Source organism: Pimephales promelas, chromosome 7 (assembly GCF_988280905.1).
Source record: "Pimephales promelas chromosome 7, fPimPro1.hap1.1, whole genome shotgun sequence".
Lineage (NCBI taxonomy): Eukaryota > Metazoa > Chordata > Actinopteri > Cypriniformes > Leuciscidae > Pimephales > Pimephales promelas.
The window spans coordinates 24,950,124-24,963,237 of record NC_142775.1 but is presented as its reverse complement, the minus strand read 5'-3'; the positions used below and the strand labels follow the sequence as shown (position 1 = coordinate 24,963,237).

General features: G+C 34.6%; 1 protein-coding gene across 1 annotated transcript in view; it reads left to right on the top strand.

Moving 5' to 3' along the window:
• Window positions 1-11,460, top strand: part of cntnap5a (contactin associated protein family member 5a) — a 74,828-nt gene extending 63,368 nt beyond the window's left edge. Inside the window, exons 16-24 of the mRNA XM_039656005.2 lie at window positions 110-280; window positions 1,470-1,688; window positions 1,840-2,079; window positions 3,538-3,762; window positions 5,454-5,587; window positions 5,854-5,938; window positions 6,602-6,805; window positions 7,331-7,405; window positions 9,126-11,460. Of these exons, the coding sequence (XP_039511939.2) occupies window positions 110-280; window positions 1,470-1,688; window positions 1,840-2,079; window positions 3,538-3,762; window positions 5,454-5,587; window positions 5,854-5,938; window positions 6,602-6,805; window positions 7,331-7,405; window positions 9,126-9,322 (1,550 nt within the window). The 3' untranslated portion in view covers window positions 9,323-11,460. The remainder of the gene's footprint in view (window positions 1-109; window positions 281-1,469; window positions 1,689-1,839; window positions 2,080-3,537; window positions 3,763-5,453; window positions 5,588-5,853; window positions 5,939-6,601; window positions 6,806-7,330; window positions 7,406-9,125) is intronic.
• The last annotated feature ends 1,654 nt before the right edge of the window (window positions 11,461-13,114 follow it).

The window sequence follows — 13,114 nt, the reverse complement described above, 5'->3', positions numbered from 1 at the left end:
AGGAAAAGCAAAAGAAAGAAAAGACACGACAGATAGCATAATTCTTAAGTAAAAGGTAAGGGTCCAGACTATCAAATATATGACATATATCTTTCTTCCTCCTTGTTAGAGTCCCTCTGGAATGCTGTATCTTTTTATCAAGCGGCTTCAAGTCTGCAGTTCCCAGCTCTTCAGGCAGAGCTTTCCCTTGATGTCTCCTTCTACTTCAAGACTGCTTCCCCCTCCGGGGTCTTCCTGGAAAACATGGGCATTCAAGACTTTATCAGGGTTGAGCTGAGCTGTGAGTCCCATTATCATAGATCTTTAAGATTTAGAATTAAATCACTTTAGAATTAGATGATGAACAGCTTAAATGTAGGCTTTTATTTACATATAAACATTGATCAGCGAACATAAACAGAAGCTAAACTGAACAGCTCAAACGTGCTGCGTTAAGAATGAACCTCTTTGGTTCTCTCAAGTCAAGTAAACATGCTTGAGCTTCCTTTCATCATTAATGATTTGTGTGTTGATACATGTTTGTCTGTAAATAAAAACCTAAATTAAATCTGTTCTGCGTATAAAGTGTATTTTTAGAAAATTTGGACAAAACCGCTCAATACAAATGGATTAGTTTTCCGATCTCTTTATGAACTTTTTGATGTCAAGGTGGTAGTTGCATAGCTGTCAATGGAGGGACAGAAATTTAAGAGGAAGCAAGGCCTTGAACTATGATTGGCTGATTGTTAATAGCTAAAACTTTTAAATAAGTTTACATTTCTTAAAGGAGTAATGCCCTTTTCACAAGATGTAAAATAAATCTCTGATGTCCTCCAGAGAGTGTGTGTGTGAAGTTTTAGCTCAAAACACCCCACAGATATTTGTATATGTTAAAGTTGTCACATTTTTAAGGGGTTAGCAAAAACTAACCCTTCCAACTAAAGTTAGAAAAGTGAAATCATAATCAACCACCCCTTTAACATTAGGTATAATGACTATAACAATATAAAAATGTAAATTAAAATGAACGCTTTATTTTTTTTAATTATTTAACTTGTGAATTTTAATTTACAAAGATATTACTGTTAATTGTTCATTCATGTTTGTTTATTTATTCAAATAAAATACATTGTTACACGTATTAATAAACTGTTATTCAAAGGTTTGAGGTTGGTACAATTTTTCAATAAATATTTATACTTATTATTATTTCAAAAGAACAGAATTTGAAATAGAAATCCTGTGTAATATTCAAAATGCTTTCACTTGACACTTTTGAAAAATCTAATGCATTTTTTGGTAATCAAGCTAACCAAGGTCTTCAGGATTACTAGAAAGTTATAGGCAGGTTATTGTGATCAAGGTTGGTGTAAAAGAATCCCGACAGAATCCCGGCAGATTTTGCTTTATTGTTAGTGGTTTTAGAAGTGTTATCTTTTTTTCCTACTTGTTCAGAATGCTTTCAAATCCTCATGTTCCTGTGCACCCAGCTCCCTCAACTGTGACCTTCTCCTTTAATACGGGCGATGGGCCAGTAGTCCTGACCGTCAAATCTCCTGTCCCACTGAACGACAGGCAGTGGCATTGGGTTCGAGCCGAACGCAATGTGAAAGAGTCCTGCCTGCAGGTTGACCAGCTGCCCCTGCGGATCACAGAAACACCACCTGACGGACACCTTCGCCTTCAGCTTGGAAACCAGCTGTTTGTCGGTAAAACTGACCTTTTGAAAGTGCATTACAGAAAGAACAAGAGTTGTATTTTGTTTGTTACTCTTCATTCAGTTCAGTAGTAGTTGTCATTTCATGCATCTGCCACTGAAAAAAAAAAAAAATTTAAATAATTTCCTCTTTCATCTCTCAGGGGGCACAGCCACAAGACAAAGAGGCTTTCTAGGATGTATTCGGGCATTAAACATGAATGGAGTGAATTTTGACATGGAGGAACGGGCCAAAGTGACACCAGGAGTGAGTTCAGGGTGTGCGGGTCACTGCAGCACCTCAGCTCGGCTCTGCCACAATCGGGGGAAATGCATTGAAAAGAGCAGCGGTTACATGTGCGACTGCACTCACTCCGCATACGGGGGACCCTCTTGCACAGAAGGTAATATTCCAAAAAGAACTACTGATGTCAATAAATGAAACCTTTCATAAGCGTTAATCAGAACATAGAAAATCATCATGAGCTACAGTAGAAGAGAAAAAGCAAAGCACTTAAAAAGACTATTCATAATAACATGCTTCATTTGATAGAATCTACTTTTTGCTATGACTTGGTGAGTACCAAATAAACATAATCAAATAAATGAAATATGAAATGCATTTCCTTTTTAATAATCAGATGCAATCTAACAATTAAAACCGTGAATTGTTTTTGTAGACAGTCATTATGCAATAATGAATACTTCCAACAGCATAATCTATCTCAGACATGATGAAACTGCCATGTAATATAAAAAACATGAATATATGGATGACATAGTGACGTCTATGTTTTTGCATAATATACTGTAAAAAGAATTGCTCCATATGTCAGTGGGCAAGCGTTGCCAGTCGTTGAATAACTGGGCTCTGTCAGGTTCTGTGATAGCCTACTGGATTGAAGAGCTTTGATGTTGCCTGTGTGAGCAATGAAGCACAGAAGTCTTGGAGGCGTATGTGTTGAGTGGGATTTTTGAACATCTTGATGTACAGAATTTGAAACAAAGCTATTTTTACATAAGTATCCAACAGTTAATAAAAAAAAGAAAAACTGCCCTTCCATTAGTACAGAACAACATATTGGCTTTATCTTAACCTTGCTAAGTTTGAATTGGCCATTGTTATTGTGTGGGTGGAATGTTCTAGCTTCTTGTTGATGAAAGTTATGACTGGCAGACGTACTTGAAAACACCTTATACAAGGTTATATAATGTTATCTAGGTTGTATAATCTCTGTCAGTAAATAAGGGGGGGGGGGGAATCCACACATTTGTATTCATAAAGACATCAGAAAGTCAGGTGTGGGTTCTGTAGTTGGATCTGATCAAAGGCGCTGAGGACGAGATGAGAAAGTCTGACTGTTCTGTTCTCTTGTCTGTGTTTAATAATGCTCGTCACTGATGATGCACATTGTTCAAATACAGAGAAGAAAACATGATTATTAATGACAAAGTATTTCTTCTGATTCTTGCCGCAATAGTCATTGATTTATTATGGAATATTTAATATCTGGAATATTTAATTTTGTGTTAAATATGCCTACTTTTTCTTCTTACTCTTTCTTTCTGTCTTTCTTTTTTATATCTTTCTTTCTTTCTCTGTCTGTCTCTGTAAGTCTGTTATAATATTATGGGGAAAAAAGAGAGTTGTAAATGGCCTTTCATGTCGAATTTAAAGCTATACTGTCTCTTTTTTTTTTTTTTTTTTTTTTTTTACTGTTCAGACAAGGAGTTTTTTTATTTTATTTTTTTTATAGTAACACACCCCCTGTATAATGTGTTCAAACAAAACTTAAAGAAAACCAGGTGTAGTCTAATTTATAGCCAGTGACAATATCCATCTGGTGTTTTTGTGTTCACAGAGGTGTCAATGTCCTTTGAAAGAGGAGCGTCGGTCACCTACATATTTCAGGAGCCATTTTCTGTCATACAGAACAAGTCGGCCACAGTGCTGACTGTCCCATCACAGTACAGCAAGACCAGAGACAACATGGCACTGAGTTTCCAGACCACTCAGAGTCCTGCCCTTCTGCTCACGGTCAACACACTCAGCCAGCAGTATGTAGCCATCATCTTAGCACGGAACGGTGAGACGGCTGTGCAATCGATTATCAGACATCATAGTTTATAAAAGGTTTATATGTCTATAATAGGGATATTGCCGTATTAAATTAATTACTCGCATCCCCTATTATCTGGGATACTGTACTATGAGATTAAATTTAAAGAAACATAAAAAGTTATAGTTTTCTGATTGTGCTCTTCTGTAATTAGATTAAGGCCACAAGGCTGTTGATTAATCCTGAAATGGTTCTTTAACTGACAGTTTTACAGCCTTGTAGATCACTGGAAGGTGTACAAATCGTGTTAACAGTAAATCACAATTAACTAGAAAAACATTAACAGCCTAACTAAATCAGACTTTTATAACCAAAGCTTATAATTTCATGCTGTTCTTCAAGGTCACATTAAAACTCCTGAAAAGATAGTTCACTCAACTATCACAAAGAAAGGTCTGTCATCATTTATTTGTTCTCATTTCGTTCCAAACCCATATGACATTCTTTCTTCAAGCTCCATCAATGACAAAAGCACCATGCCCATGTTTTTACTGTTAACTAAATATAACACTATAATACAAAATATAAAACTATTTGAAATGAAATAAAATAAAGCTAATCATAAAATAAAATGACAAACTGAACTAAAACTTTTGAAACCATCATTTTAATAAATGCAAACTGAAAATATAAATATAAAAGAATATCAAAACATTAATAAACAATATAAAATAAAAATCAAATATATCATAACAATAGTCTAAATTATTTATTTTATATTCCAAGTCTTCCTAAGTCATAAAATAGACATACATTTTAGAGATAAAATATGAAAACTTTTGACATCAATGACACCTTGATGCTCCATATTTGAATATATAAAAATGCTATTATATATTTACAATGCTTTTATGATACTTGTTTGTCCTTTTGTTCACCATTAATTTTCATTGTGTGGAAAAGAGCAGAATCCCACTAAACTAAGATGTATGTTCCATGAAAGAGGCATTAAAATGCTGAAAGAGCTACTTTTAGATCAGTCATGCCTTCACCCAGCTTACCAAAATATGGATTTTTATTGTGCAACACTCATTCCTACATAATAGTACCGCCTACATTCCTTTTGTGCTAAATCCAATCACAATGCTTTTTAGAAATATTGACATGAAAATGTTAAGTGCAGTAATCTTTGGCATATAAAGAAAGTCAAGAGATGTCTCAGATATAACTGTACCAACTTTGTGAGGGAATCTCAGCACTGACTTGCACCTTGACCCTTTATCTGCACTATATGTGTGTAGGAGTGGCAAATAAATGTCTATTGACACATTCAATACAGAGTAAAAAGGCCTAGAGGCTGCCAGGGAATTCATATTTATAAATCTTTAAGAGCAGCTGCTAAGGTCCTGCATAGTCTATATATGCATACATTGTCTTATAGACTTATGCAAGACTCTTTCGGAGCTGAAGCTGTTAAGTCCATATGCTGCTGAGCTCTGTAAGAACGCTACAGGATGACTCACTATTATATCTGAATATACATAATTTACCATGACTGGGAGTTACATGGTTTAGATTTTTGCTTGACTAATCCAAGTACCAAATGGATAATACAATGGATTTTTACAATGATTTACAAGATGCTCACAACAAAATCATTCATACCTGACTAGATAAGTAACTTTTGACAAATATGCTAATGCACCTGTTCCTCTTAGGGAGTTTACAAATCTGGTACCAACTGCATAAGGAGAAGAGGCCGGAGGTGTTCAGCCCCATCCTGAGCAGCCTGGCAGACGGACGACTGCATAGAGTTCACATCCAGCGGGAGGGAAAGGACGTGTTTGTTCAGGTGTTATATTCCACTGCATATGTCATGAAACATGCCCTGGTTAGCAAATGTAGGAAAGCAAAAGATTTCGCATAACTGGAATATGGTTGATTAAATTTTTATTTTTATTTTTATTTATTTTTTTACATTGAATTAGTTTTTGTTGGAAATATGAGAGCAATATCAAATGCAGTCAATATTCTGTAGGACATTACTTTTTTGTTCATCTATAGTATAGCTCTTAGAAAATGATTTTCATGTATTCACTAACATTTTGTTTGTTTAAGGTGGACCATGCAAATAAGAAGTACACACTTTCATATGATACAGCGTTTAACACCGTGAAGTCACTGACTTTGGGAAAATTCGCAGGTAATGAATCTAAATGATCATATTTAAAAAGACACATTTATAAAATCCTTTACATTATCAATAATATGGAAGAAAGAAAATTCTCCCGCTACATAGTGCCATGACTATCCAGAACCTGTCATTGAACCTGTCTTGATGGGTTTGAATTTTCCCCTTTCCTGACATTAAACTAGGATGATTCAACAATGAAAAAAGATAAAAAGTTTCAAACTGAAGTCAGCCTTCAGTTTCTAACATTAATGAAACACATGAGCAGAAGTGTGCTTGTGTCTGGATTTGAGGGGATTTGAAAACAGGGAAACTTCATGTTCGTTTATGGGAAACTTCATACACTGTAAAAAAAATATTTTCAAGATTTGTTATCACAACATTTTTTCTTTTGTCAAATCAACTTAAATAATTTATTTAGATCAGATAACTTATTATTTTGAGTTTCTGATAATTAAATTAATCTCCTTCATTGTATTAACTCACTTTTTCCAGTTCAATCAACTTAAAATTTGAAGGCAACCAGGTTACTTACTTTTTTAAGTTAAACCAACAATATTTTTTTACAGTGTATGTGTTTTAAATGCTCATATAAGCTGTGAACAGCGTTTTAATGAATAATTACTCCATATCTCAATCTCTGACGTTTATATATTTTTTTCTTTTTCCAAACAGGAAGTGATGTAATGGATGATGAGGTAGCTCAAGCTGGGTCCAAAGGATTCATCGGCTGCTTCTCATCTGTCCAGTATAACCACGTTGCCCCACTGAAGGCAGCGTTATTGAACAGAGGTAGCTCTCTGGTCAGCATACGAGGACATTTACTGGAATCAAATTGCGGAGCATTAGCTGACCTTTCGAACTCTGTATCTCGTTTAGGTAAATTCTCAGACATCAATACTAAATGATCAAGCTGTTTGAGAATGGATTGTTTTTGGCATTTGAATGCATCAAATGTGTAGCATTTCATTGCAGTGCATTTGAAGGATTTATGCAAGTTATGCAAATCAATTTATAATAATATTAATAACAATAATAATAAACACCAAATACACAGAATATCATTAAAACATTTGAATGGGGAGAATTTTAAAAACAATTGTATGAAGAGTTGCCAAGCAAAAAAAAATCACTTTTGTTCTGTTATTTTGTTCAGACATCTGTCATAACTGAGATAAATAGATTCAGACAAAAAAAAAAAAAAATTTCAGCATTGAATGTTAGATATTTTTAAAAGAAAAAACAATATAATGAAAAGGAGGTCTAATTATGCATTATGAAAAACAAAAGGGTTGAACCCTTAAAATGTAAAGCAACTGCATTTTGCTCATGTTGCACTAACAGAGAAAACAGATCTCATTAGAGTTCAATCTGTGATGTATTTCTGTGTGATGTGTCCTGTAGATCATGGAGAGGAGGTGGGAACAGATAACGGGCTTCGTGAAGACGACAGCCAGTCTGATTCAGCTGTAATAGGAGGTTTGTTTTACCACCTCAGTCTGCTTCATTGTTTCATTTGTAACAGTCAGTGAAGTATGAAATGAGCTTTCACTATCACACGTATTGTTTATGTTCATCTTTTCTTTTGCTGTCTTTATTTCAGAAACGGGTAATGACTTTGTATTGGTAATTTTTTTTTTTTTTTTTGCACAGTAACTTATGGTGATAAAATCTCCATTAAAATTGTCACAAGGGATTGTTGACTGTTAGATATTTTTTGGCAGCAAAAATGTTCCATTAAAGGGGAAAGAGAATTTGTACAATGTGTGAGTATTCATTCACTTGCACATTTACTGTCATTGTAATTTATTTTGTATTATATTATTTTAGATATTGCCTATTATTTTTGATATTGTCATGCCCATTAAAGGGATCCTATGCAGTTTTTTTTAGCTTAACTGAACAGCTTCAGACATATTCTGTTTACGGCACTGCACACAAACATGCCCCCATCCAGGAACAAGGTAGAGAGGGATGGAGTTTGTCACACTATCGTCATGGCTGAGCCGGCATATAAGAAACAGAAAGCTATGAAGGCATTGTCGGAGGAACAGAGAAAGTGGAAACAGCAGACTGACCGAACAAGGAGTCAGACACGATGCTTGTGTCAGACATGATGGCGTAATTTGCGGGTGTAATATGTGCCCATTGAAACATCTTGCGGCACGGATGTACCAATACAAACAAATAAAAAATCTCCAGTTTACTCTTAGAGCATTCATTTCATTAGTTTGTTGAATAAGGGGTGATCTGAAATGTGTTGTTTTTGAAATCAAGTGACCTAAGTGCTGTTGTGACACGCACAGTCTTCACACGGACGTGTGCTTCAATCTGTTGCGGAGACAGAGATTCTCTATATTTGTAACGGTGGAATCACAAAGCCTAATGCACACAAAAATGTGTCCGTGCTTGAAATACAACCACTAATAAACAATCGGGTTTGATGAGAAATAAACTATATTACTAGTGTGGATTCGAACACAGAACCTCTGACACACTTGGCAAAAGTTCTGCCACTGGACCATTAATGTACATGGGAATAATTGTTGGATCTATGTATTTAATCACGTGAAAATTCTCACCACTAACAACACATTAAATGACAAATTAAACAGAATGTACTATTGAATACTATGAAACACGTCACGCCATGTCACGCTCTGCGTGAGTGGTATTTACAACAGTAACGTTAAATACAAGTACTCCACAGCGACTCTAGGGGGTCGCTGTTTGACAAAAACGGAATTCCTGCATGGTGTCCCCCTTAAGTTTAACTTAAACATGGCATATTCTTTTAACAGGTAAAGGCCCCAATATACTCACGGCAAAGTTCTTTGCCATTCTTTGTTTTGGGAGTAAAATGTGGATTGTACCAGTCAAATGTGTTAACCAGCCCAAGCTAACTTTTCCGTAAAGTTTACTTTGGCAATCTGTTTCGAACTCACAAAATGAACTTCATTTTGGCCTGATTTGGTCACATCAGTTCGTTCTTTGACTTGCTCTTATAAGTATATTTGAGCCTTTCACCAAGGATGTATTTTTTTTTTTTAATTGGAAATTTTGCTTTGAAAACCCTGCCTTTTCTTCTGTTCCATTGGTCTCCATTTCTTTTTTATGAAATTCAAGAACAAGTTCTATGTGAACAGCCCCGTTTCCAATTCAAAACACAAATAAGCTGAGTGTCCGTTCTGATTCGCAGGTGTGGTGACAGCTGCAGTCTTTAGTACACTCTGTGTGCTGGCAGTGATGACCCGTTTCCTTTACCAACATCGACAAGCTCAAAGAACTGCAAGACTCCAAGAAAAGGAGCACCAACGTAGCCTTGAAGCTGCTTACAGGGCAGAGTTTCACCTCCACAACTCCATGAGAGACAGCATGCAAGAGTACTACATCTGATGGACAATCCGACCCTGTAGTTTTCAGTTCAGCTATCAGTTCCCCCAGTGTCTCCTTCAGCAAACGTGTCGTGAGGCGCTGTCTATCTGGTAAGGATCGTTAGTTGGAGATTTCCTTGCTTTGGAAACAATGGAATCTTCTGATCTGTGTAAGTAGTAGCTTGTAGTTTTCACAGTGCTTGCCCCAAGTGTTGGATCAATCAACATAAGGTCATTTATGGGATGTGAGTGGTGTGTTAGGAGGTGTTTGTATTAATTTAATAATATGCCCACTGGATAGCAACTGGAATGGAGAATGACACTGTCATCTTTAGTGCATGAATGCAGATTCTGAAGTGTTAATTATATTCTAAACAAAATGACAAACTAAACAAACATATAAGTCTGTGATTTTATTTAGGTTGCCAGAAATATATTTGAAATGGCAATATTGTAAGAGGAAGTCCTGGTTCACTGTTTGAATAGTACAGTTCTTCAGGTCAAGGACAGTAGCTTGTCCAAACCTGGCTTAGAATTTTACATTATTTTGCCTTAGCATTGTTAACAAGGAAATGGGTTTGTGTAAACATGCTGGGCAATTAAAAATTGTAGTCAGGAAATTATTTTTTGTTTCACAAAAAACGTGCTAACAGAGACCAAACTCATTCAGTAATGTGACTTAATTTAGAAATTCAAAAGATGCACAGAAATATTGTAGGTTTAAACATGATGCTGTTTAATGTAACATTACCCATCTGTGTTATGATGTGAAATATCTGCCATATTGATAATGGATACATCCTAATGAGTCAGTAAGATTTATTTATTTTTTTTAATTTTTAAAGGTTTTTATTCAGCAAGAATGCATTAAATTATCCAAAAGCTTAAATTATTAAAGACAGTAAATATATATATATATATATATATATATATATATATATATATATATTTATTATTATTTCAAATTAATACTCCTCTTTTGAATGTTCTATTCATCAAATAATCCTTGCTGCTGAAAATTCAGCTTTGCCAGTTTAGAAAACAGTTATTTTAGTTTCTAATAATATTTCACAATATTACTTTTGTTTTGATTGTTTTTATTCGATGAAATTAATGCAGCCTTGTGAGCATATGAGATCTTTCAAAAAACTTTTTTTTTTATATCAACCTCAAGCCTTTGAACAGTAGTGTGATTCTGGACTGGCTGAGTTTGTTCTAGATTATCCGGACATGTTTCTCTCTTGACATTATGAAAATGTGAACTGATGATGGAAATTCCCCAGTATTTAACCTTATCGCACACAGTAACGTTACAGGAATTGTGAATTTCTGTGTTACACTAAAGAAGTTTATCACGATCACAGATGTGAATTGGAGCAAAACCGGTTTCACAGGCCATCCACCCCTCCCTGAGACAATCTAACCCCATTTATATGTTTCTGAAGGTCCAACATTAGCATGCTGTGCCACAAGTACATCTGAAGTGTGATTAAAATAACTTTGAGCACTACTCTAAAAAAATCTGAGAACATTCCTTTGAAATTTAATCATATGTTGTGACATCAGATCACTTTAGACGGACAAGAATATCATATCAGATGTCTACGTCGTATCACGGAATTTCATGATCAGTTCACAGTGTCGAAATGACAAGAATAACTCTAGACATCCTTCAATGATCTGGATAACTGAGAATCTTCACAGACAGTTCTGAGTAGGTCGTGCCTGTAGCAGTTAGTCCTTATTTGACTGTGATACAAAATCAGTATTGACTCTGAAGAAAAGATTTTGTCATGCTTATGAATTTTTACCTATGGTTAACCATTTCCTTAAAGGTCTTTTAAATTTACACAACAGATATTATCTGTTCTTTACTCCAATACAAAAGATAATCATTGTAAAGTGAGTGGCAGTAGTTTTTTTTTTTTTTTTTTCTTCCCAGCTAACACACAAAAAAAGTGGTTGTATTATGTTGGACTGGACTGACAGATCTTTAACTTTCTCTTTTGAAACTGAAGTGTCCTTTGAAATATTTCTCTCTTAAACTCTTTTGTACTTCTATTGATATTAATTATTTTAGGGGCTGTTTTGTATAAATGTATATGTACAGCTATATTGTAAATACATGTTTAATAAAAAAAAAAACTTTTTTTCATGACACATTTTGTGCAAGTACTCATAATTGTATTTAATTTTATTGTATAAAATTGTATTTAATTTTAAGAAAAGCTTAGATTTTAATTCAACAGATATACACACTTTACACAGTATTAGTTGTGGAATTTAAGAAGAGGATAAGTACAAGACCATTTAGTGGAACACTTGATGTGAAAATAATGATTTGCACTTTATCTTAGCACAATAATATATCTTGAAAACCGCTAGTCGATAATATAGTTTAGTCTCATTTTCACATTACAGTGGCTGTCACTGTATTATTTTAATTATAATTATTTCGATTGCTTTATTTATTCACTATTCCTTTCCTTCATTCACTTGAGGATAAATAATGTTTTTTCCCTCTTTTTAATATCACAGAATAAACAAAATAGTGTATCAAAAGAATTGCCATATTAGCATTTGTTTGCCATGTATAACTTCAATGGGCCTTTGTGCCTATATAGACCTTTTATTAAAGTCATTATTGTCTTTCACATAGCATGCAACATCATAACTAATGCAAATATCACATAAAGGTTTGCATAATCGTGTCATGGTTAATTAAACGCTTTAATACAGGAGCCCGGCTGCATCATGCATATATGCAAAAGTGAACAATGAGTTACAATGATGAACATTTACTTAAGGTTTTAAAGTGGTGGACATTGTTATGCTTACCTGAGCAAAACTTACCACTAAGCTTCTTGCTTGCTATGTGATTTCTTGTGTGTTCTGAGTGGTTACTAATTACCCAGAGCCAGCCCACAAGATGCTGCAGTCCATCTAGGGTCTATGGCTTAGGTCCCTTTTTCATTGTGGAATCTGTTTTGTTTTGTTTTTATTTTGTCCACCAGGCAGAAATCATACATGTATTGACCTAATTTATTTTAGAGACTTGTTTAAATCCCTATACCTGTTGTAACTGCAGTTATTAGTATTATTATAAACACCACTAATTATCATAATATCACAGAATGCAATTTTTCCTACCCTTTCTCACGACCAATTTGTACGAATTCGTACGAGTGATTCAAAAGTGGCTAATTCGTACTAATTCATACGACCTCACTCGTACAAATTTGTACGATTTGTCTAAACCCACGTGACGGTTATGTTTAGGGGCGGGGTCAGGGGTAGGTCATTCGTACGAATTCATACGAATTGGCTAATTCGTAAAATATGTACGATTTAGCTAAATCGTACTAATTCGTACGAGTGAGGTCGTACAAATTGTTACGAATTAGCCACCTTGTAAAATTCGTACGAATTCCCGTGAGATCGGGTTGAATTTTTCTTAATACACATCAGATGACATTTTGGAGATAAAATCTGTCATTCTTCGGTAACTATGGGACAAGATTTTAAGACAGGAGAGAGAATACAAATATAAAACGTGTAAGTCTTCAATCTACAGTATACAATATTTATAAACAGTTTTTGGTAAAATTTATGTTGATGGTCCCTTTTAAACATTCTGTTGACCAAGTACACTGTAAAAAAACAAACAAACAAAAAAAAGATGTTGCTTAAAGTAAGTAACTTGGTCAACAAAAACAAAAGATCAACAGAATCTTTTTTTTAGCAGTTTAACTTTGAAGCAAAGTCAACTAACTATCATTAGAGTAGTATCTGCTTAATATCTGCTAACTCTTTA